Source organism: Phodopus roborovskii, unplaced genomic scaffold (genome assembly GCF_943737965.1).
Source record: "Phodopus roborovskii unplaced genomic scaffold, PHOROB, whole genome shotgun sequence".
Taxonomy (NCBI): domain Eukaryota; kingdom Metazoa; phylum Chordata; class Mammalia; order Rodentia; family Cricetidae; genus Phodopus; species Phodopus roborovskii.
Window position 1 is genome coordinate 25292307 of NW_026126418.1, and position 27154 is coordinate 25319460.

At 37.6% G+C, this 27154-nt stretch overlaps 1 protein-coding gene across 2 annotated transcripts in view; it reads right to left on the reverse strand.

Annotated features, from left to right (window-relative positions):
* Positions 1-23084: 23084 nt before the first annotated feature.
* The window catches only part of Itprid2 (ITPR interacting domain containing 2), a 36958-nt gene continuing 32888 nt past the window's right edge, over positions 23085-27154 (reverse strand). For both annotated transcript variants that reach the window (XM_051184380.1, XM_051184379.1), the window contains 2 exons: positions 25307-25425; positions 23085-24233 (listed from right to left, as the gene is read on the reverse strand). In XM_051184380.1, the coding sequence (XP_051040337.1) occupies positions 25321-25425 (105 nt within the window). In that variant the 3' untranslated portion in view covers positions 23085-24233; positions 25307-25320. The remainder of the gene's footprint in view (positions 24234-25306; positions 25426-27154) is intronic.

Here is a 27154-nt window from a genome sequence, read left to right on the forward strand (position 1 = left end):
ATAAAATGAAGCCCTCTTTTAATTAGTGGACAAACTTGAATATGGAAACTATCCTTGACTATTTTGTGGAAGGGTCAATTTGAAGAAGCTTCCCACACAACTAACTTTATTTAGGGTCTGGGTCCCAGACTCTGCTGGTTGTTGTATGCTGCTTGTTAAACCAACCCATTTCAAAGCTGCCCAAGCTTGTCCTGAAGACACAGAATCAGTGATTCACCTCTGATTTCCCCCTTTGCTGTTCCAAGACAGCTCAGGCTCTATATCCCACTTCTCCAGACTCTGCTCACACATGAGGGACTCTCCAAAGAAAAGGAAACTCCCCTTGTATATTAAACAATCCTCGAGGGTTTATCCTAAGCAAGCCCTGCTGCTGCCAACTGTTACTGAAGCAGGTCTCAAATAAAAGTATAGAGAGCTGCTCTGTGCTTTGATCATTGTTATTCTGGTGTTTTTCATAGCTTCCTTGGAAAATGCTGGATTGACAACATAGCATCTTCTCCAACAATTCTCTCTTTTCTGACTTCTCCAAGGAGATGGTTCTATCTACTATTTACCTCCCATTAATCCATCAAAAATTCTGTTCTGCTGACTTATTTCTTATTACATATAATTTAGGTCACTATATATGTAGTGACTACTATATATACATTTGTTGTATGTATCATAAATATATATATCAAATATTAAAATATTTTATCATTGTAATTCATATCAACAATAGACAGGAAGAAGCCTAGCATTTACTTGTTCTTAATTTTTATGACTTTATATCAGTGAATATTAAAATGATTATTCTATGAGTATCCCCTCAAGATCAAATAGTTCTCTAAGTCCCCACTGTTTGACTCAGTAAACGGAGAAGAGAGTTTTGAGTTTTCTATTAGTAGAAAACATCTTTGGAAACACTGTAGGAGAGGGACAGAGATTCTGAGCATTTGGAGCAAATGATGGATGTGGAAAATCTTTTTGTATGGCATCAAGGTAGATGATTCTGATGCCTTCCTGAGCCTTGGATCTCCTACTTAGGGGAGAGAGGAGGTCCCACATGATTGCCAGGATGTTTTCCATTTTAACTACTGTGATTCTGATCTAGGAATTAGAAATCAGTAAACCTTCAGATTGAGGCCTCCAGACAAAGGCCATGTAAGGTTTGTGTTGTCCTGAACTTTAAAGCCAGTTACTTTAAAGTTGGTGAACTTTAAAAATGGTTGTTTTTTATATTCTGTCCTATAATTTATGAGTAGTTCTGTTTCTACATTTTTCTCCTATAATTCTTAGTTCTTTTTCTTTCAAACAGCATTCCCTCAATGACTTATTCATTGCTATGTCTATAAACCTCTGATAAAGTATTAAGTGGTAAGAAAGGACTCAGAAGACAAAAACCCTGGGCAAATGATTTCTGTTATTAGATACAGTTTTGGGAGCCAATATTCATCTTTTATTTTTCCTAGTTAGGAGAAAAGTTAACCAAAAAAGCATGTCATTGAACAAATCTACCATCAGAAAACTAATTTTCTTTTAGATTTTTAGAACCTCAAATGATGGCTTTGAATTCTATAGCATGACCACCTAAATTAAAAACATAATAAACTGGCTATCATGGAGTCCAAATCACTTTAAAAGATAAAAGTCGTATTAGGTAAATAATATACTGCATAACAAAATGGTTTAGAAGGGCAAAGATACTGCTCAGCTCCTTAAATTACAGTTCATTGGATAACAGCCTGTTCCTTATTGCCTGTTGTTAGGTCTACAGAAAATTATACCTATTTTTAAAATTCTATATTTAACCTAAAATGTGGTTTCTCCCCCTCCCAGTTGACACTAAAATGATTCATTCTTATTCTTTACATTCATGTGCATTAAAATGTTCCCACATCCTTTTGTCAGGGTTTCCCCAATGTTAAATTGGAACTAGAAAGTGCTGTAGTAAGACTGTCGTGATCTGGCTGTAATATCTGTGACCACACTGATGGCCAGGACTAATAGCTGATCTTTCTTTCTCACTAGGCATATTCCTCCTCCCTTCCCACTCTATGTACCCCTCTCAAAGCTGAGTGCCCACTAGAAAAGATTATATTTCCACTGTAGAACAGTATTCTTTAATCAATGGCATATGAATAGCTGTACCCGCTTGTATCCCATGCAAAAGCTCCAAAAGAGCCCTCAGGACTAGCTCAGCCAGTAAAATTTTTAATGAAAGCGATGTAATTCCATAGTAATAGCTAGAACAGCCCTAAAGTATGATGTCTAAGAGTACCAAATGTACAGAACTCTTGAGGACTAATCATACAAAATGCAAGTGAGATCCTGTTAATTTGGATCCACGTACGTGGTTTAAAAAAAATCGAACTTATCAGTTCAATAAATAAAAATATTTAGTAGTTTTTTTTAGTAGTGCAGGAATCATATGTTAGCATTTCTCCCAGTGAGAATTCTGAATCTCCGGGAAGTTTCTACCAAAAGTATTTTGACTGTTGCATTCACATGCAGTTTAGGGAACAAACTTCATAATTACAAATATAGACTAATTAAGTTTATAAGAGACTGAAATTCTACACTGCATGTAAGAGCCAAAATGCTACCATTACTTTAGGAAATTATAAGACAACATCTACTTATCTACTTAGCATCTATATAACCAACTCTACTGTCATGTGTTTATCCAACCCCTTGCCCCTCCCATGCTCACAAGAAATTTATAACAACATTGTTCATCACAGCATGAATTTGGAAACGTCAAATGTTTGTCAGCAATAAACTTATGAAACAACTATGAAGGGCTGTTCCAAAGGAGGTAAAAAGCATGTTTTTTTTTTTTTTTTTACTAAATATCATAAGAAGAATATATATTTATATATTGTCTTAGTTATAGTCTATTGCTGTGAAAAGACTCCATAATCAAGGCAACTCTTATAAAAGAAAGCATTTAATTGAGGGCTTGCTTATAGTTTCAGAGGGTTAGTTCAAGAACAACATGGTGGGAAGCAGACAATTAGGTACTGGAGCAGTAGCTGAGAACTTTATTTCCTGATCTGCAAACAGTAGGCAGACAGAGAGAGTGAGAGAGAGAGAGAGAGAGAGAGAGAGAGAGAGAGAGAGAGAGAGAGAGAGGAGAAGTGATACATCTTCTCCAACAAGGTCACACCACCTCCAGCAAAGCCACACATCCTACTTCTCAAGTAGTCCACCAACTGGTGACTAAGCATTAAATATATGAGTCAATGGGAGTCGTTCTCATTCAAACCATCACACACAATATGATTTATTCCTGAGACTAAAAAGCAGGCAGAGTTGATTGTAGTAAGAGTACTAACTACTGCTACCTGGAGTCTTTGGCCTGGGACAAGTTACAACTCGGATTTCTGAAGTTCTTGATCAGTCTGTGACTATGCTGGTTCTGGCCTCATGGGGATCATTCACACACTGTGATCCCTGTCAAGTCCACACCACTGCAGTGGATACAGGCAGTGCTCCATCCACAGACGCCCCCTGCGCCCACCCCCCAGTTTACACTGGTAGTCTTTGAGATTTGTCCTTGGCTTGTTGCAGCTGTTTAACCACAGGTGTTAAACAGTTGGAAGTGAAAGGAATTTCTGGCTTTTACACAGCAGGAGGCAGGCAACACCTGATTGGCATGGAGAGCTATCAGCATAATCCTTTCCCTCAGGGTTTATACGTGTAAACGCAATGGCCCCTGCATGGCTCCCTTTAAGATCAAGCTGAGGCTGGGTCTTGACCTTCAATGTGTCCTTTACTTAGTCCCCCCACCCACCCACCCCAGTTCTGCTCACTCTCAGAGTTTCTATTGCTGTGAAGAAACATCAGGATCACAGAAACTCTTATAAAGGAAAGCACTTAATTGGAGCTGGCTTACAGTTCAGATGTTTAGATTATTGTCCTTCTGTTGGGTAGCATGGCAGCAGACAGGAAGACATAGTGCTGGGAAGGTAGCTGAGAGTTCTATATCTGGATCCCCAGACATCAGGAAGAGAGTTCCACACTTGGCCTGACATGAGCATCTGAGACTTTAAAGTGCACCCCTAGTGACACACTTCCTCTCTCAACACCACACTTACTCCAACAAGGCAACATCTCCTAGTGTAGGCCACTGCCTGTGAGCCTTATAAGGCCCATTTTCTTTCAAACCACCACACTAATAAGAAAACACTTCCTTTAAAAATTTCTTGTTCTATAAACTAATGGGCCCCCAGCCTGATAGCTGGGAATCCAGCATTGGACAGACTCAGACCCCCTGAACATGGGTCTCAGTTAGAAGGTCTAGGCAGTCTAAGGGACCTCTGACAGTGGAATCAGGATGTATCCCTCATGCACAAAAGGACTTTAGGAGCACATTCCCTATGGAGGGATACTCCCTTAACCTAGAGACAGGAGGAAGGGAGGGCCTAGTCCCTACTCCAAATGACTTGACAGATTTTGTTGACCCCTCCTGGGAGGCATCACCCTCCCTGTGGAGTGGGGGGGGGATGGGAAGGTGGGGATGGCATGGGAGGGTGGAAGTGAGGGAGGGAGGGAGGAAGGGAGAGGGAACTCGGATGGATATGTAAAATAAGAAAAAGAAAGAAAAAAAGAAAGAAAGAAAGCAAAAAAGAAAAAAAAAAACTTCTTGTTCAGGGATTCTCAAAGTTGTCCTCTGAGAATCAGATCCGAAAAGAAATGATTCTTTTTCCTTTCCCTTTAAAATACTTCATAGGCTTTATCACCTCATCTGTCTTTCCAGACTTGGGCCTGCATTAATCAGGTTCACTATTCAGGAGGCCTAACTCATGAACCACTTTTAAATTCTTTGCAGTTTAGTAGATGCAATGAACAAGCAGAAACAAGTCATCTCAGGAGACCTATAGTTACCAGGGTAGAATGCTGGGTGATAAGAGTGGGGGTGAAGGTAGTATTTAAAAAAAGTACCCAGAACACGACTCAATGTTTAGGTATGGGTGTTTGCTTCTGTTTCCAACAGGTACTAGATGAGGGCTCCATGATGGTGGATAAGTTAGTTGTTATCTCACTATCCGGGAAGGGCATTTATGGTAGCCTTTCCATGGTTGCTCAAATTGTTAGTTGGCAGCAGTCTTGTAGGTCTCTAGACCTTTCTTTGTGTTCAATTTTATCTTCAAACCTATATTGGCTCCCTCTTTTATGTTCTCTCTCTCTCTCTCTTCTGTCTTCTATTCCTACCCTGACTCAATCTTCCTAGTCGCCCGTGTTTTCCTCTCCTCTCCTTCTCTTTCTCCTACTTCTCTCTCCATTCACTCCCCCCACCACCTCCCATGTGCTCTGGGGGACTTGTCCCTTCCCCCCTTCTGTGAGGGACTTTATATGAATCTCTTAGAATACATCTTGTATCCTAGTTCCTCTGGCGGTGTGAATTATAGGCTGGTGATCCTTTGCTCTAGGTCTAAAATCCATATATGAGCGAGTACATACCAATCCAGATGCAGAGGGAGAGGACAAGACCAGGTTGCAGAAACACATAGAGACAGGAGGAGCTAACATGAGAGACAGAAGCATGGGGGCAGTCTTTCAGATTTCGGGCACTTGGGCAGAAGAATTTTAAAGACTCAAAAATGGAAGCATTTTGCCCAAAATACAGTTCAACTTGATGAATTTCATATTAGAACTAACTCTGAAGAGATTAATATTCATTAATTCTCTGTATGGACAGTGAAATGAATATGTTATGATTTAATATATCAAAGGGACTCACAATCATGGTTAAGTAGTTGAGAACAGAGCAATTTCTACATCTCCTTGATGAAACCCAGATGGCTTCCTGTGTTGAGTGCTTGCTTGATGAGAGTTCAGGCAGCTGAAAAGCATATTGATGCTACTTATCCGAATTCAAAGAGCTGATAGGTTTTTTTTTTCTCTCCCTTTTTCCCCGCAAAATCTATTTTAAGGTTTAACAATATGAACAGCTGCTATCATGGGTTTGAGAAATAATTATAGAGTATGTGAATAAACATAAAATTACATAATATTTCACATGTAAATTTCAAAAATAATATACTTAACTCTATGTTTCACAGTTTCAATTTACTTGTGGTGTCTAACATATTCTTAAATTGACATTTTGCATGATAAATATTATATGATTGACTAAATTCAAGTGAATGGTAACCAAAATTAGCAAAAGAAACTCTAATGCAAAGATGTAGGAAGGAAACCAGAAAATTCATAAACACAAAAGCATGCACAGACTAGATGAGACCAAAACCTAACAATACAACATATCAGGCATGCATCTGAGCATGCTAGAACTAGCGATCACTTTATTTTTTCTCTGTATGTTTGTGTGTGTGTGTATATATTTATCCATGTGTGTATGTGTATGTATGTGTCTGTTACATTTATGTGTGATTGAGGAATATGAATGTGTATTGTATGTGAACATATGTGTGAGTGCATGGATCTGTGTGCCCATCTGCTCATGGATGCTAGAGGATATTGGATTTTCTACTACTTCAGTAGTCTTTTGAGACAGAATCCATTACTGAACTGGAGGTAGGCTAATGGCTGGCAAACTGCCAGACTCTTCTTGTCTCTGCTTCACACAGTGCTAGGGTTACAGATACATACCCAGGTCACCTGACTTTTATGCAGGTGCTGGGATCAATACTGAGGCCCTCATTTTTGTGTCTGACCTTCCAAGACCTCTATCCAAGCCTATTGTCTTAGTGTCTAGTAACCGTATTATTTATGAACATCTTATGTATAAGATCATTCTTCTCCCTCAATTTTCTGTTAACTGATGACCTCGTGAGTAAATGTCATATGAGCATGGACATGGTTCAGAAAGATCACAGCAGCTTGAATGTTTTAAGTGGAGTGATGTATTTTTATCCTTTCATTTTGCTATACATTGCCTAGAAAATATTGTAAACTAGGGAGCCTTGCAGATGTAAATAGAACTTCTTTTGTAGGCAGGAGGGAAGTTGAACAATTATCTTCCTAACATCCTCAATTGACAAATATAGAAAGAGAAGAGATAAGCATATTTAAACACATGCATGTGACATTTATGTAGCAGAAAAGAAATCTTGTTTGTGAAGGATTCCTTTAAGTAACTTCTCTGGGACCGTCAATTCTTGGTTATAAATGTCAACCAATTTGAAGCTGTTGTACAGGAGGAAGAAATATGGAAAACATTTCAGAGAAGGGTACAGCTGCTAAAGCATGCTTCTTGTCAAGGGAGTTTTCAGATATCAAGTTTCCATAACATTGAAAGGTACCAGCTGCCACTCTGTGTGATGGTTTGTCTCACCCTTGGCATTTCCTATGAGTCACACTTTATACCATCTCATTGGACTGTTTTATAAACAGAAGACCTGAATAACATCTGCATTATTTTTTTAAGTTGTTGTATAAATGGACTAATAGGCCACTAAATGGCTCATGAAGTTCATAGTCACCTGGGCTGAGGCTGGCTTCTTATAAGTACCCCTTCCCATGATAGCCTGGATTCAGATTTGAGAAGTGCCCAGCTTCCACCCTCAAATTTTAGACTCAAGCTTCTAACTCTTTGGAAATGGTTATAGGGACACAGCCCTGGGACATGATACATATGTATGTGTGCAGATGAATCTGTAGATGGAGACAAAAAGATCTCACAGAAGCAGTCCACAAGCAGGCCAGCTTCACTGAACTGGTGGAAAGCAGAAAGACAGAACCTGGCTCCCCATCTTGGAGTTATGGCTTTGTTTACATGTCTGAGAATATAACATAATGGGGGATTCTCCTGGCATTAAAAAAAAAAAAAAACAGGGAATGTTTGGAATTTAAAAAAATGATCATATCAGTGGTGATGTTTCTTAACTCTTGATTAGAAGTCAGAGATTCCCTGCCCTTAGTACCTCCTTAAGTTTTAAGTACATTTTTCCCCCTATGTCCAGAGGTCAAATGAACTGCCTAGCAGTTTTGTATTAGTAGTTATGTCCCAGGCTACATATGAACATTGGGCATAGTGTAGGAATTTCAGCTAGATGGAGTGAGCCACAGAATTTCACTTGGATGGTGGCGACATTTGAAAACAAGAAGTACTTCCATAGAGAAGTAATTTCCTCGTTATAGACACCACTTCCCCCAAAAATCTCTATTGTGGTTTTTAAATTCAGTTATTTCTGTGTTCTTATCATTGTAGAGAAGAAGAACAGATATTATTTACTCATGAAACACACGGAAACCCATTTGAGGATTAGGTCCAAATTCACAAGGTCTCTTAAATTCATTCTTTCTATGTGACCTTCCCTTACTCACTGCCAAGGGATTATTTTCTAAACCATTTAAAGATAGCAATATGAGTATGGGCTGCAAACCTCATTCAGTTGGTAGTGTTGGCCTAGCACACATTGAGCCCCTTGTTCCATCTCTCACACCAGATAAAACTAGGAGTAGCAACAGTGTTACATAATGAGTTTGAGGCTAGCCTGGGCAGGATGAGGCACCCATCTCAAAACAAACAAACAAACACCAAATTACTTCAAATAAAAAAAGATTGTGTTTCATGCAAATCACATCAAAACTAGATTTTATACATATTGTAACTTAATGTGAGACAGTCAGACTTATAATCATACACAAAGATGACCCAGGTAGAGGATATAATGGTTTAAATGATCCTGAAGAGAAGTTACACAGTAGAGAGCTTTACCTTGCAGGCACTGATTTCCTATGGAGCTGTTCCCCACACAGGTAGATCTGAGTCCCATGCATTTTGAAGAGCAAAAAGGGTTTTGTTTATTTCATTTATTATCAGTGTTTAGTTATTCTTTTGAGCCATACCATGGATGCTAGAGGATTTCTATAGAATTAAGCTTTAGAGATACAACAGTGTAAAGCCTTGATGACTTGCTGCAGAGCAGAAGCCATTTAGAGAAGAGGCAAAGGTGGTGTAGACAACTTCATTCTGATGAGCTTGCTGGTGGGAAAACAGCAGAATTCCCATCTGAAAAGGCCCCTATTGCCAAGAGGCTGGTTTATATAGGAAATGGATGACCAAGGATGAGAGGGAGCCCTCTCACAGGTAGAGGCTGTGGTTGAATGACATCAGATCTCCATTGCTGAGTCATAAGGTGGTAGAAGTCCTGCAAAGCTCAAAGTAAGGATCACATATTTCCTCATGCTATTCTTGTCACTGATTCACCACTGAGACAGTGTCTGATCTTTTACACAATGGCTACAAGAGGGGTAACAGCTGTCCCAAACTTGGAGAAAGGGAAGCATGAGACCCTTCTAACTATGATGGGAGACAACAATCTGAGGAGCTTAACCAGGGTGTTCATCATCAGAACAAGCCTAGGGTTCAGCCACAATGATGTCTAATGTTCTGGAGTGACTCACAATCTCTTTTCTAAAGGGCTGTTATTTGGAGTGTATTGAATGTTAGGCATGCTCCAGGCTTAGCTGATGGGGAAGGGCTCTGTAGAAGAGGAACCAGGAAGAGGTGACTCACCCCAGTCCCCCACTGAGGTGGGTTTGGTTGCTAAGAACAACAGGAGGTTTTGAGGATTTGGGAATCAGAGATGTGGAAACAATTCACTTTCTTTGCTGCCCTCAATTTAGTCTTTTTAAAATGCGGGTTGGACTGCATGCTCTCTGGGCCCTAATGTTCTGATTTTAACACTGTCTGAAGTTCACTTCAAAGTCAGCTGAAGAGCTGCAGCAACAGAAATAGACCTCAGTGTATAAACACTGTGTTATCCAGAGAGAAAACAAAGATGACAGACTACATGTTTTAAAATAAACTCACTCACTGTGGTTTTTAATTCTCAATTATAACCTTGAACTTTATGAGTATTGATTTCCTAGAATAAGAAAGCCTATAAGTGCCGCCTTTCCTAACTATTTTTCTATTTTGTTTTAAAAAGGTCATTAAAACCTTTCTCCCTCCCCCCTTCTCCTTCTCCATCATCTCCCCTCTCCATATATCTTTCTCCTTTTCCCTCTCTCTCTGTTATGTGTGTGTGTGTATATATATATATATATATATATATATATATATATATATATGTACATGTATACATATAGCTATAGATAGATGATAGATAAATTGATTGATAGATGATAGATATCTCAGTTAAGTATCCCTTTGCCCTCATGAAAAGGACTTTTCTTTGTTCAACTAAATTTGGACACACACAAAAAAATTAAGCATAATGTGTTCTGAGTATGTATAAGGAAAAAAAAAAAAAGTAAAAAGATAGCTTGCTTTCCCTAAAGGGAACAAAAGCTTTGTGAAGTACTTCAAACCTTGAAGCAGAATGTTGCTGACAACACCATAAGACAGAGACAGAGACAGAAACATTGAATTTCTTATTTGCTTCAGCTAAGACTACAACTGAGTCCTAGGCTAAAGGTTCAGCTCAGGGTGGTTTTGAGCAATGGATTAGACCAGGCCATCCAAACTCAGAAATCAACAGAGAGTTAAAAGGCAGGAAAGGAATTTAACCAACAGGTACACACTTGGAAGATGAACAGATCTTCAAGATCCTGCCCTGAGCCTTGGGTTTAAACAGAGGAAAAGGTAGGCAAGGCATCCTGGGAATGCAGAAGTAAAAAGCAGCCAGCAGACCCTGGCCAGGCCAGTCATCACTTAGTAGAAGTCCAAGGTGACTCTAGAGAAATCCCTATGGCATAAAGTGACATTCTGATTCCCATGAACTGACTGTTTATGACTTAAGACCAGTCTCCATTTCTACCCTGGGGTAATTGTTTCCATTTAGTGGATCAGTCACATCCTCGGGTGATCTACTGTGAGCTGGCACCTAGGGTGATTGTAGTTTTATAACAATAATGAGAGACTTTCAAAAGGTCTGAAACATAGCATTGTAAAAACTGTCAGTAAAATGCCTTCCTTACTTGACCTTGTTGCTGTCTGCCATAAAGGAAGATGAGCTAAATTAGGTATGCCTTAAATGATAAATATGCCTACATACAGAGTTTGGCAGGAATCTCACCCATAATAAGACAAAGGGGACAAGCTAAAGGAAGGGAGAAATGCCAACTATTAAGCATTTTATACTTAATGTTTTTGTTGCTTGTTTGGTTTTGGTTTTTTGTTTTGTTTTAATAATAAAATTAATACTTTGACAATTTTATAAATGTATGTAATATAATAAATTCTTGCTACTCTCATTGCTGCCCTTTCTTATCTCCCTCCCACCATGTCAATATGTCCTGTTTTGTTTTTTGAGACAAGCTTTCACTATGCCCTGGCTGGTGTTGACTCATAGTGTCCATCTTGCTTCAGCCTCCCGGGTGCTGGGATTGCTGGGGTGTGCTACCATGCCCAACAGATATAGATAGCAATTTTAAACCAAAGAAATTCCTAACTTTATATCATATTCTTACAATTTGTCTTCATCTATCGTTTCCTGCAGGACTGCAATTCCTTGCTCTGCAGAAAAGGAAGTTGAAATTTGGAATCTCATGTTCCTACAACAGCAGTAGATTGAAACCAGATCTAGCTAGTTTCTCAAAAGTTCTTCCAAATTTCCCCTTCCATGGTTAAGATTTTAGCAGACAATCCTGGCTCTTCAAAATGCATAGAAAGGGTATCATCATCTTTCCTCAGAGAATGGGTAGCAGTTATAAAGAAGAATGAAGAATAATGTTGAAAATCTATCATTCTATTGCCCTTATGTTTCTCAGTAGACCACATTCCATCCCTTCCCAGCCTTTATTTTACATCTAAGTTAGACTACCACAATTCTGAACTAGACACTCTGGTGAGATAAGGCTATGGCTTGCGCAAAATCACTACACACTGTTTAAAACAGTGGGTCTTTAGGGTGTGTCTTTCCTTAAGGGATTCCATTTTATAAGTGACATCTGAATCATTGTAAGTACAAATATAGAGAAGGATGACTCAGTATCTTTTTGTGGATGTAAACAATACCATTTGTTCAGTACCATCCATTAGGGACAGACCAATAAGTAAATTATTCCTAAAACTACAAAAGTATTCCTCCCTACCAACTTAGCAGTGATTGGGACCATATACACACATAAGCATATTAAAAGCAGGACAAGCAGGCCCAAAAGCTTATCAACCAACCAGAGCAAGGGAAATGTGAAACCCACCTCACTTGAAACCCAAAAGGAAGAGGACACCTAACAAACATTGTGATGGGGAAAGACTGATGATCTGTCACCTGACCATCTGGTCAGGTGTGTCAAGGGACTTCCAGGCAGGAAATTCAGGACTGTCTCAGCCCGACTGACTGCTCTATCTGCTCTGCTGATGCTTGCTACTCAAATTACTGGGAACAATTCATTCATCTAGACCTGGTCCTGCACTTCAAATTTCTGGCCTCCACAGTCTCCCACCTGGTTTCTGTTTCTTCAATTCACCATAGGGATGTTAAAGTTTTGCTCAAACCTGTGACCCTTGGAATCTCCAGTGATTCTCCAGTAGGGTTTGTTATCTAACCCCAGCAGAGATTCTTGGCATATCTACAAGTCATTCTACCTCTGCCTCCCATAAGGCCTCTTTGTATCCCTTGAACTCCACAAACATGCCTGTCTACGTGTCTAACAGAGTGTGCTCATGACACCTCTCAGCCTTAGGTTTCTAGTTCAGTCACTTCTCTTGAAATTCCCTTTTCTCTCTTCTCTGGTTAATGAGCACCTATACATCCTAAAAGTCCATTTCACATGCTAATTCCATTTCATGACAGCTCTTTGTCTACCCATATCTAGTAAAAACGTTTCCTACTTCAAATTCTCAAGTTCTTTGTTGGTTGCCAAGGTCCAGGGCAGGTATAAAGCAGGTGTGTTTCAGGCATGTTTCATATTCCTGATCTTCTGATGTTTGCTAATGAGAGTGTGGAAAACACCCTCCGTGAGTCTTAGACTCTTCAATTACAGAGTAGAGAACAGCATTTCTACTTCAGTAATACCTACCTTGCAGAGCTATTAAAAGTGGTAATTGGTAACATATAAACAGACAATGATGTATTATTTCTAAATATTAAAAATACTTTCATGGGTTTATAAATTTTTATTCTTTGATGATGTTTTGGCATGAGCAATCCAGTCTATTGTAGTAACTACAAAGTGAGAGTCTAGTTCCATAAAGAAAATAACATCCAATCCCATAGGCAGGGTCAAGGTTTGCTTGCTTACTACATGGGGGACCAAAGTTAAGTGAAGAAAAGGCATGTCTGGTTGTTCAACATCTAACTCTGATTCTTTCTGCACCAAGAGACCCCAGTCCAGGCCTCTCCAGTGTCCTATATCACTGTGGTGTGTCAGTTCTGTAGACCTGCAGACACATTTCTGACTCTGTGTTGACTTTTGCTGGTTTTGGAGCTTCTCCCTTAAAGAACAAGGCAGTTCACCTGCTGTTGCCCAAGCATTCTCTGGTTACCTCCATTCCATGCATCTAGAAATCCACTATTGCTTCATATACCATAGCTCCCTTTTGAACGAGATTAATTCTTTTTAAGATCATGGCAGATAAACTGATTTATGAAGGAACATGGAGTAGTAAAGCCATATTTTGTCACTAGGAACCAATTAAGTAAATGGAAATCCCATTCTAGTAGTTTCTCTTTGTATCCTTTGAGTCTAGATTTCTCAGACTGAAGTCTAACTGGCACTCCCTTAATATCGAAAACAAAGTTATAGAAATGGCATCATAGTCCTTCTTGGCTTGAGCTGAGGGTATAGCAAAGTGAAGAAATGTCAAAGAAGACAATCTAAATCTTATACAAACAATTCCCTCTAGCCTGCAACTTTGTCCCGTTACTCAAACTGGGTTATCAGAAACATCTTGTTTTAGCAAGTCACACATTGCATGAGTAGTCTAGTACATCACTTATCTCCTGAGGCATTGTGTTGGGGAGATAATTTTTCCTTAGATGTTGTTATATTGTTCTTTGTCACAGGAATTCATTTTTAAAACCTACTAATTGTTAATGGACCCCAGGAACATCTAAACTATGAATATAAAAGTCATCAGGGACCAAGGAATCTTTTCCTTGTTTCCTTTTCTGGTGCCAACCACTACCTTAACTCTTTTCTCTCAGCTTACAATTTTTTGTCACCTCTCTCTGAAGCCTCTTCAATTTTCTATGCACACACACAAAAATATGACTACCATACAGCTTTGAATGCCCACCAATCAGCAAAAGGTGACTAGTTTAATCGAAGTTATACACATAGATCTGTGTTGCTTTCAATTTCTGTCACAGAAAGTTCTTTCTATCATGGTTAGTGGTTAATGCAGAGACTTCATTACTGAATGTAAGTGATAGTGGGCACTAGACTGTAGATGAATCATCTATACTAACCCTGCTTATCTAAGGCTCAGAGAAGAGTGCAGAAGAGGAAGCAGAAAGAATATAAGAGCTGACAGAGACTAGGCAGAGCTGTGAAATTCTGATTTCTAAATATGGCTTGGCTGTTATGCAATTCAACTTAATGGCAGCTTTTGTTACCTTCATAAGACCTACACAGCCAGTCAGAATTCTATCTTGGGCAGGGGAGAGGTCTCTGAGAACTCCCTCCTTTGAAGAAGGGGCTATTGGCCATTGCTGTATGCATAGGGAGGGTCACTGGTAAATTGTCCATACCCACAGTGGTGGTCCCACTATATGTGGGGACAGCACCAACTATACTCATGGGGAAATTATGAACTTCAATAATCCCATTTTTTAATCCATTGTTTAAAGTTACTAATTTCCCTGTGACTTAGTCATAAGCAGTTGCTTTGAATCACCTGGATCACCTCCTTTTTTGTCTGTTTATTTTGTTTTGAGACAGCATCTTGCTAGGCAATCCCGACTGGCTTTGAATTTGCTATCTTTTTATCTCAGCCCCATGAGTGTTAATTACAGACATATACCCTGTGTTTTTAATCTCACATAGACATTTAATTTAAATCGTGGAAATCACAAGAGTTGTTCCTCTGTCTTATTGAGAATTACCTAGACCAAGGTGGTCTTTTACCTGTCTGAAACCATTCTTCATAGTCCATGTTCTACAATAATAGTTTACATGAACAAGGCAATGGAATCCTACCTGAGAAACCTTAGCTGCACATTAGTTAGTTTCTCATATAGCCTTCAAAAAATAAGGTTGGAATAACAATAATCATTTCCTAGCTTGTGCCAACAATCAGCCCAACAACATAAGTCTGAGGTAAAGAAATGTCAGCCAGGACCCTTGTCTTCCTACCAGAATGAAGAAAATATTAAGGAATTAAATATAAAATGATATGGAAACATTATCTTCCATGGGCCATGAAGACTAAATATCTGACCAACATTCTCTTGGTTTTACCATAAAAATAAGAACAAACAAAATGGTAAGATTCCACTCTTATTCACCATGAGATCTTGAGAAAACTACTAGAATAAATACTGTATGTTTCTTTGTAAGAAAATAATTTTGGACCCAGAAAAAAAATGAGTGGTTATTGAAGCAGCAAAAGTCACTGGTACAGAACTTCCATTGAGATGCTAACCCACAGCCATGATCCCCATACATGTCCTTCTGAAGCTCGGGGAACACAAACAAGGAAGGCTCATTCATTTATAGGTTTACATAAACAAGGCTGACAGATAAAAAGATGAGCTGCTGATATTTTTCCACTTCATCTTGTGAACACTTCACTCTGGAAATTATCACCCAGGCTCAGGTCTTTGGAATTGCCATAACAAGATTGTTTTACAAGGAATGCAGCTCAACTGGTATGGGGTGAGTTACTTTAGACATCACCAAATGCACACTGCACTAGGAAAGGAATACTTTACCCAGAGTCTGACACAATCCCAAATATGTAGCTGCAGCAGCAACTTCCACCCCCACAGGCCAAATGTATAGGAAGGGAGCTTAGATATAGTTAGACTACAATACACCTTTTCACAGTGAACATCAGTGCAATAACTATCAGAAATCATACTGGATAATCCTCTATCAACATTCAAATATGGTGGTTTTGCCAAAATTTAGTTCATCTTAGCCACATTTAGTAAAATAATTGCTTTCTACTTTACTTTGTTTCCCTCAATCCAAGAACTGTCTCTCCTCAGAAACACTACCATTTCCCTGTTCTGAGATTTATGGCTGAAGGTGTAGTGCTTCGAGAATTCCATATTTTATAAGATACTATAGTCACCATGCTCACTAAAAAAAGAGTGTGGGAGAGAGTTATAAGTGATTGGCTTCATTCTACAACTTCAGGGATCCAGTGGCTTTTTTGTTTTATATCATTTCACTTGTCTTTTGGTTCAAGGGTAGAAATTCTTTAAACATCTGTACAATTTTCCCTGTATCATTTGATAATCAACATCTTTAGACAAAAGGTGGATTCCCAAAGCAGCCTTTCTACCCTGTATGTGTGTGTGTGTGTGTGTGTGTGTGTGTGTGTGTGTGTGTGTGTGTGTGTTTTCTCCATTGCTATGTGGGTTTTGGAGACTCCATTACTTTACAGAAACACTGTGGGTGGGCAGGGCTTTAAAAGTCCTTACAGAAACTTTTCTGTTAGAAATGTTTTATGAGGCACTCTTTTTAATCCCTCTGAGGTATTAACAAAAGATCTTAAGGACTCAACCTGAATTTTATCTTTTCCAGAGCTACTTTTTTTTTTTTTTTAGTAACTTTAATAAGAATCTGGTGTATATGACAGTTTTATTTTAAAGCAGACACCTTCTAATTCTATTTAAAGTGTATTTTCAGTTCATTTCTTGCTTTTTATATCTCACTGAGGATAAACAAAAACAATAATTAAAATGTCTATTTCTTCTCTTTTAAAAAACTACTTCTTTTGAGATTATAATCACACCATTTCCCTCTTTCCTTTCCTCCCTCCAAACCTGGCCATATAGTACTTAGTCCTTGATCTTTCAAATTCATGGCCTTGTTTCCATTAATCACACACACACACACACACACACACACACACACACACACACACACACAGAGAGAGAGAGAGAGACATGATATATATATGTATATATATATATATATATATATATATATATATATGAGCATAAATATTTCTAAATATATCATTGTTGGTCTGTATAATATCACTTGCATTTTTCTTTTGAAGGAATGGCCATTTGGTATTAGACAACCAATTGATGTACTGTTCAGTGGAAAGACTATTTCTCTCATTCTCGATATTTCTTAGTTGCCTGTTTGCCTGTATTACTTTGTGCAGGCTTGAGGTCTTGAATCTTTCTCTGTCCAGTTTGGCATGCCTATTGTTATTTCATTTATTCAGGGCAATCATTGAGGTAAGTTTGTGTGTGTGCGTGTGTGTGTGTGTGTAACTCCTGACATTATTAAATAACACAATCTTAGAGCAAACTCCCTGATCTTCTTGCTCTTATAATCTTTCTGCCTTGTCTTTGGAAATGTTCCCTGAACTTTACATACAGGACTTGTTTTGTAGGTATATCTACTGGTATTGGGCTCCACAACTCTGTATTTTGATTGGTTGTGGTTTTCTGTAATGGTTTCCATCTGCTTCAAAGAGAAGTTTCTGTGATGAGGGATGAGAACTACACTTACACTTGAAGATTTGGAGACACTAGTCTTTGAGGTGAGACAACATTTGATGTTTGTCTTTCTGGGTCTAGGCTACCCCACTTGGTATCTTGTCTAGCTCTCTTGTTTGTACTTCACCTGGAAATCTTCTTACCCAGATTGCTGAATTTGATAGGAAGATTTCCTCTTTGCTGCATTGTCACAGATGCTGCTTACCAGGGCAGACTCCATGATGTAACCAAACAAGCCACCCCTTTCTTCTACTTTACAAAATGTCTTCTTCACTTTCCTATGAGCCTTTACTGAAGCCTTGAAGCCTTTCAGATTTTCACTAACTCTATATGAGGACTTGTTTGTCTTTCAGTAATGCCATCCCAAAGCAATTCCAGTGGTTTTGGCAGCATCTCATGTCTAGTTACAAAACTGTAGCTCATATAACAGATACATAAACCATCTCCAAAGTTAGTGGATTAAATAACAATACTTGTTTATGAACCTGAGATTTTGTCAAGGGTTATAGTAACTAGTCTTATATCCATTTGGTGAGACTTTACTGGAAGCTGGAAAGCCCATTCAGGATAACTGACTCCCAGGATTAGCAACTGGCTGTTGTCTATTGCATGGGAGTTCGTCTAGAGCCATTTTTCCTAGGTTTGTCTTCCTCCCAGAACAGCAGATGACACCCAGGCTAAGTAGCTAACAAGAATCACAAGAAAGTACTTGACATTACCCTGTCATAGCCTAGACAGTAAGTACCATGTTCTCACATCCACTCTCTCCTGTCACTCTACAGATACACAGTTGCAGGAGAAAGACAATGAAACCCCAGCTCCTTAAAAAAATATATTTATGTGTACCACATAAGTGCAGGTGCCCACAAATGAAGAAGAAGGCATCAGCTCACTTGGAACTGGAGGTCCAGGTGGTTGTGAACCATCTAGTGTGGGTAATGAAAACTGAAGCTGAATGAAGCAAGTGTTGAGCAATCTCCCCAACCCTAAATTCTAGCTCTTAATGTAAGAATAGCTAAGATTCAGAAGAAAAACTGGAAAACTGGGATGGGTGGTTATTGCTGGACTCATCTTCAGAAAACAGTCTGCTATAGAAAGAAGGAAAAAAAACTGCATAGGGACATTGATTTTAGAGGTACATTCCTTTTTCCTGATGCCTTTACAGAAAAAACTAAAACACTCCATATTTCTTGTTCCTCTGTGACCAAATTGTATATATAAATATAGATATAACTGCAACCTTTCTGTTCTTTACATATTCTTGTCATCATGACTACACTAAATTCAGGATTATAATAAAGCCATTTACCTATTTCTTCTCAAGAAGAAGACAAATATATATTTTCATAATGAAGTAATCATCAAACTATAGGATTTGTATAAAGTCTTTTATTTTTAATTTCTAAAATTTTATATATACAAGTATATATATTAATGAGTACCATGTGCTATTTCAGTGCAATGATATGCTTGCTCATTGTACAGTGTTTAAGCCAGATTAAACATATATTTCCTATCATTTATTTATGTTAAAATATTTAAAATTTTTCCTTGCTTTTTAATATAGTACATCATCTAATCACTCTAGTGCAATGATTCTCAACTTAATGCTGTGACCCTTCAAAACATTTCCTCATGCTATGCAACCTCCAACCATAAAATTATTTTTGTTGCTACATTTTAACTAATTTTGGTGGTGGTATGTGCTTTTCCAATGATCTTTAGGGATCATGACCCACAAGTTGAGAATCATTGTTCTAGTGTGTTAGTATACTTTCTCATGCCAGTGTAACTGTAACTTAGGGTTCATTTATTGGCTGGTCCATATCCTTGCCTCTTGTCCTTTTTCTTTAACACTGGGGATTCAGAACCTTGCACATGCCAGTTAAGTACTCAGAAGCCCCACCCACTCCTGCCTCTTTCCTTTTCTCTGTTTCTAGTAGCCACCAGTCTCAATTCTATGAGATAAACTTTTTTTTTTTAGATTCCACATGAGTGAGATCATGACATATTTATGTAAAAGCTTCTGATAGTCATTCTTGCAACCCAAGATAATCAACCAGAAAGAAACCACTTAACTTTTGCAGCAATAAGTATAAAATCGATAAGCAGCAGATGGGCTATGAAGAAGCATTCACTGCTTAGGGGAGGTTTATCTAGTATTATATCAGAGTATTTTGGAAATTCCTAAATGATGTCTAAATAAGAAAGCAGGAAGTTGGCAGTGGCCACTACCTCTCAAAAGTGGCTCCTCTTTCTATTGTCTGTAAGAGATGTCAAGGTCATGAAATATGGCTATCCACATTTCCTGATTCTGTCTCTTAGATAGGCAACTCACAGTTAAATGTCACTCTGTTAGCAGCCTCCTGTCTAGAACATTTCCGCCTTCCAAAAATACTGCCTTGTCTAAAGTAGTGCTTTCATAAACTGTGGTCTGAATTATTTACAATATCTAACAGTTGAATATTTATTCCATTCAGACTTGATATTTTTCAGTACCATATCAAGATGAAGATCAGTGCTACTACACATCAACTAGAATCTAATATTCTGAACCTCTCAAACAATTATAATGTACTCTGAGCTAAATTTATTTTGCTTTCAACATCTGTGATGACAGTAAATCAACTCATTTAGAGTTTATGTAATAGTAAGAATAAACTGGGATTGGAAAGATGTGCATTTGCTGCGCAAATATGGAGACTTTAGTTTGAAACCCAACATCCATGTAGAAGGCAGGTGAAGTGCCCTGTGTATGTAATCACAGAACTAGGGTGACAGGTGGGTCCTTGGAATTCACTATTCAGCCAGTTCAGCTTAGACTATAAGCTCCAGGTTCAGTGAGAGATGCTATCCCCCCAAAAATAAGGTGGACAGTGATTGAAGACATTCAATGTTGACCTCTGACTCCAATGCACACATGCTTATATACATGGCCACCACAAGCACACACGAGTGCCTGCACACGTGTACATACACACACCATAAACTGTCTTAATTTGTTTTTTTTTTTCCTTCAAGTTTTTAAAAACCCATATGCCACCACTTCAATTATTGCAAGAATTTATTTAGAGACTGAGTCTTGTGCTGTACAACAGGCTGGCTTGGAACTATATAATCACAGTTCACCTTGAATTTGTGACCCACCTCTTGTCTTACCTTCTCAAGTGATGACATTATAGGCATAAGCCACCTCCCTCAACTGAGACTGAAAGCTGTAGTTTATATTTTATAAGAATCTTTTTCTAAATATAACATTATGAAACAGTGATATGCCCGTGTCTACCCTCTTTCAGCCTCCATCGGCACCTACACATATAACCCATCCTTACATGTACACTCGCACAGATAAAAATAAAGAAAATTTTACTATTAATTCTTTTTATTCACCTTTTACTGAATGTGAAAGAATGGTTAAATAAATCTAATTGTGATGAGATTTTAGAAAATAACAAAAATATGTTTAATAATGATCATTTACTCTTCTGTTCTTAAAGAGTAGGAGAAAACCAGAGCCAGGTGGTAGTGGTGCATACCTTTAATCCCAGCACTCAGAAGCAGGGGGATCTCTGTGAGTTCGAGGCTAGCCTGGTCTACAAAGGGAATTCTAGGACTGCCAGAGCTGTTACACAAAGAAGTCCTGTCTTAAAAAAAAAAAAAAAAAAAGAGGAAACCAATTTGTGCCTAACATTGCATCCATTCTAAGATCCAGCCAGGGTGGATTTGAATTAGTTGATCAGAATGAGGATATTTGGCAGAGAACAATAGTGATACCTACATTGCTGCTTTAGACCCATTAATAAACACACCCAGGGGGACAGAGCTGAGAGCAAATGGTCACAATTTCACCAGGGACTTACAACAGAAAGCTTGACTGAGTAATATTGCTTTGCCGCCAAGGTTTGCACTGACAGCACACTAAAGGAAGGGCTCTTCTCTTCCATACATCAAGACCTAATATTATCCAGTTGAGAACCCTGATTGAAAAGTAGGGTTTGTCTTCACATGGAAAAAAAAAGGCTTTTCATTAATGGTATCTCAACTTGCCCCCCCCCCCATGTAGAGGTCTGAACAGACATTACTTCTATTTGGATGCCTGTATTTTTGTATATACTAGTAGATAATAGTGGTATATTTTCTGACCAAATATAAATGTAGACATTCACAACTGAAGTTTAAGTAGTGGTTCTAATTATTTTAACAGTGCCCACATACATTGTAATATGTTTGTGAACCTAATTTAGAATCTTCTTTATAATACTTAAAGGTGTTTTCTGTTTTTTTTTTTAAATAAAATATTTGGACTACAGAAATTATAGAAGGAACCATAAATCATCTATAGACGGATTTACCTAACAATTAATTCAAGAACACAAGTAACAAACTATAGTGTTTCCCACAGATGGCCTTGTTTTTTAACCAGCAATCCCTTCCTAAAAAGGCATGGTACAGCATGTCCTTCAATACATGGAGCTGCTCGTTGGTGTATCAATCAGTGGCTAAAAACTTCAAAAATAATCTCAGGGCTTCCTTCTCTGCCTTCTTTTGTGAAGGCTCTTGGCACAGTCCACATAAGCTACGAACAATGTGCATCTTTGGAAATGCTGCTCTCACCAGGCACATGGTAATTTACACTCAATTTTGCTGTTCTGGATAACTTTTTACTAATGATCCTCTTGAATAAAGTAACCCCACACTCTCCACTTCCCTGCTTTAGTCTTAAAACTTCACTCAAACCAAAACACAGTGGTGGACTCTCTCAAAACTGTTTTCCAAACTGGACAATGCTAAGCATACCTTACAAGATGCATCTGATTTCAGGCCCCTTTCCCCATCATTCCATGTATCTAGGCTGCTTGAACATGTTAATTTCCCAAGAAACCCAGGAGATAAAAAGTACAACAGAGAACACAAGCTAAGTGTTGGCTCAGCCTAGTGTTTTAATTGTTAGACCACCAATATTGATCAAATACTGATCATCAAAACCTGGGCCGTGTGTTAGAAATAGACTCAAATAGGCTAAAAACCCAAATAGTTAAAATTATCAATGCTTGCATTGCTATTAATGTGGGATGTCTGGTTTATATGTTTGCCATCACTGTCACAATCAACCAGTTAAATTCTTGAATAATGCAAATAATAATATATTTGAATATCTGTTCTTTTATATTTATTTTTTTGAGGCACAGTGACATGTAGTTCAGGCTGTCTTCAAGCTTCTGACACTATTGCATCTACTTCTCTAATACTAATATTACAGGCCAGTGTGTCATACCTGGCTTCTTGTCTGCTCTGCATAGTAACTGTACAATTTAAAGAGAAGGTCAACCTGGCCTTAGATGGGGTCATAACCCTGGACATTCATGAGACCAAGAGTGGTGTATAACTGTGCCTCCTCTTGGTGGTGGAGACTGAATTTCCTGAAAGCATTGCAGGAGCCTCTGCAGTGGAGTGGAGGCCATAAGCTGTTCAGATTTTATTGGTTAGACATCAAATGCAATCCAAATTCTTCATGTAGCAGGTCAAAAAAGAAGAAGAAGAAAAAAGAAATTAGCATTTTAGGCAAAATAAATACTTTATTGTTTTAATGGGAATTTTGTTTTTTAGAGATCAGCCTTTGTGTGATATTTCAAATATTTATAAACCTTTTAGATAGTCTTTGAAAGAATGCTAACATTTTAAGCACTTTTGACTAAAATTTCTCACACAAAGTAACATAATAGGAGTTGAAGATTAAAAATTCTAAAAGACTAATTTCTAATATTTTATACTATATTTATTTGACACACATAATACCAGATAGAAAACATTTTTTTTTCTTCAGAAAAACCAAGAGTTTTCTGGTTAAAACTGAATTAAAATCATTTATGCATGAGAAAAACAAATCTAAATCTCATTTGAGAAAAAAAAAAAAAACCATGACAAAATCCAGCTTATTCAATTCTATCCTATCCATTCAAGTCATAGGCCCCATTATCTTGATAATATTATTTAGTCTAAAAGACAGAAGAAACATCTTAAAGTAAGACATTTGGACAATGCAGAAAGAACATAGTGTTTACCATAAGGCACATAGCTATAATAAAATTACATTTGTTTGGGCAAACTAACAAGGCTTACAGTGTAAGAACATGAAGTAGTTGTAGGTAACCTCATGAGATCTATCCTACTGCTTCTCAGTAGCCTCCTCAAGAATTATGAGCAATTTTTACAACAGAACCATTTGTCTTCTTGGAAGTGACCCAATGAAGAGCAGTGGAGCGAAAAGTCATCGGTTGCTTCAAGGTCTCAAAAGATGAATCTGTTATTGCACAGTAAATACCTCATAGAGGTCAGTGTTGTAGAAGCTAGTCTGAAGAAATATGTTATGTATAAGTTGGTTATGTCTGGAACTCTTCAAGTTTTACAATTAATTCTACATAGGAACATCAACTGGAAAAATATTGACATACAAATAAATACTAGACTTTCAAATGGCCAGTCTGATAGTTTAGCAATGAGTCAGCAAAGTGCCTAAGTTTCTATGTATGTTTTTACATTTTTATGCATAGAAGAACAGTATACTGTACACACATACAGAAATGCACAAAGTTCATTGTGTACAGTAGGCCAGCTCAGTAGAAAGTATCTTCCAAAGAACAAACACCTCCACCAGCATAAATCATGGATAACGCCAGTATTATAGTTAATGGGATCATCCCAACCCTAAAAAGAAGGAAACATGAACATTAACCATTCTTCAAATACTATTTTGAAATTTCTTTAAAAAGAAATGTGAAGTTTCTTCAAATAAATCCATATATCATATAGATATACATATATACATATGTATATATATCTACATCTATCTGCCTACCTATCATTTATCTATCTGCACATGCATATACATATAAACACATTTACATAATCTTCTGGCTATAAAACATTTTTTGATAGTTAACTGTTTGATCCTTGACCTTTGAAAAGGAATCCTCTGAGTTGCTTATGGCATCATTTATTAAAATACTTTCTCATTTTCCACAGCTGAAATTATATCTCACACTTTTCATATCACACTGAATAAATACCTTCAGCTGTGAAAGTGTTGAAGAGACTATTATACCTTGATATGTTCACCAAGCACTGCTATTAACACAATTTATAAAATACAGTTATAGCTATTCATTAAGTAAACCACATAAAATTCTTTAATAAATTATGATTACAAATGGGTCTATGAAATGTCTGTTTAAAAGATAAAAATAACAAGGAAAGGTATTACAATTTTTTGACTAATTTTCAAACTCTTGTCCACAAATTATACAATTGAAATACAATTTAATTAATACTAAATTAAGATTCAGTCTAAAGCCCAATTCCAGGATTTATTTGTTCATCTACAATGAAATTTCAGAGTAAACACACACTGTAGGCAATTCTATTCTTTTGTATTCTTTTTGTTTTTCAAGAAAGGGTTTCTCTGTATTGTTTTGGGGCCTGCCTGGAACTAGATCTGTAGACCAGGCTGGCTTCAAACTCATAGAGATTCACCTGCCTCTGCTTCCTGAGTGCTGGGATTAAAGGCATGCATCACCAATGCCTGGCAGGCAATTTCATTCTTAAATTGAGTTGTTTATACTTTAAATGAGGCTATACATGGTTTTCACACTGAAGAACAACTAAGACATACATAACAAAAATAAAAATGTAGCTAGAGATAACAAACTGTACTAAAACAAAGAATTAAAAAACAAGCATCAATTTCTATCTAGTTAAATGAAGAAATTAATAAGCATTACCTAATAAAATCCATTCAATGGCTATCCTGCTTAGAATTCGATGCTTTACTTGAAGACACTGCTGCCAAAAGTCCACTTACAATTTCTCGTCTAATTTCCCCAACAATAGACTCTTTAATCTATAATGGAAAAAGAGAAAGATACACATTTAACAACAGGACAAAGCTATTTTTTTTTTTCCAGATAAAAACGCACATCACTTAACTGGTATTGTCAACTAAATCGCAGAAAAGACCACAGCCTTCATGTGGCAAACACAGTTGGAAGGACCTGTAGGGCAAGTCCACCGCTTCAACTCACATCAGACTCTTGAGGTCTGGTGTAGCACAACTCAGCTTATGAGATAATGAAAAAAAAAAATCATCACAGTTCTTATGGGACAAACTTGATAAAAACTTCTCATAAGTTACTGCAAACAATGACCCACAAGGACTAAATGTAAAGGTTGCAATGCCACTTTTACTGATGCAGGAAGTCAACAGGACTCATGCTTTTACTACTAAGAGAATCTCTAAGTGACAAAGTGAGAAACAGGAAGGAATACTCTGCCTGTTTCTAAACTAAAACAACTAAAAACAAAGTATCTGTGGAAGTTATATTCTGTTTTAATATAACACACATTGTAAGTGGAGAGAAATTTTCATTTAATAATACTACGTTTTTAATATTATAAACATACTCAAAACAACTATCTGTTTTAAAATTTGAATTTTTTTTTTCCTTTAATGTTATGGTGAGCTTGCCTATCTGGCTTAGGTAAGAGCTTTCATTTTGGATTGGGGAAGGGCCAAGTCAGTAGGCACTGGGATCTGACTCTAATCCCAGAACCCATGTTTAAAAAAACAAAACAAAACAAAAACAAAAAACAAAAAAAAAAAATCCAAAAAAACCCAGCGAGGTGTATGATTCATACTTGTAATTTGGGAGCTGAGAGGAAGGGGCTGGGTTGGGGGTGGGATTGTACTGGAAATTCCTAACCAGCCAACACAGTCTATTTTAGTGAGAGACCCTGTCTCATAAAACAAAGTAGAAACCCCTTGCGGATGACACTGGGGTTGTTCTCTGGCTTCCACAGGCAGGCACATACCAATGTACAAATAAACACAAGCACACACAGAAAAATGTACATCTCATTTTGTTGAATAAAGCAAACAGACTGGAGGCAATGATCATTTCAATTAGGATTTTCTTTTCTAGATGTCTAAATACTACATAAGCGTCCTTCCTCCTTTTCTTTCTAGTGATATAGCTTCACCTCCAAATAGTTCTTTGTAAAGGCTTTAAATGTGCATTTCCTGAAGTAAATTGATAATGCATTCCCAAATTAGCACTGTGCTACTCTCAACTAGCTCTTAAAAATTCTACATTTCCACAATTTCCTGTCAGCCTGATCTATTTCCTAAAACATTCCTAAATACATCCTGAAAACATCTCAATTGACATCTTTCTAAATATGGCTCTGCCATGCAAAACTGGTGCACAATATATGATTATATATGATTCTTCCAAGGAGCAAAACAGGGCTAGGGAGATGGCTGAGAGCTAAAAACTAGGCTCACAACCAAAGACAACAGAAACAAAACGTTCCTTTACTATCAACCATTCATTTGCCCTGCTGCACATGTTAATAAATACAAGATTAAATAAATAAATAAATACAACATTAAATAACAAAGTTTTTGAAATTTTAGTATTTTAGGGGTCTTTTGTAATGAGTGTGATACATGAAGACCAGATGGTTGTAGCCACACAAATACAGAATGCAGGAAAAGACCAGGCACAAATCTGATTTACAAGATGATGAGCAACACTTTGAAATACAACTATACTAAGACAACTTTACTATAT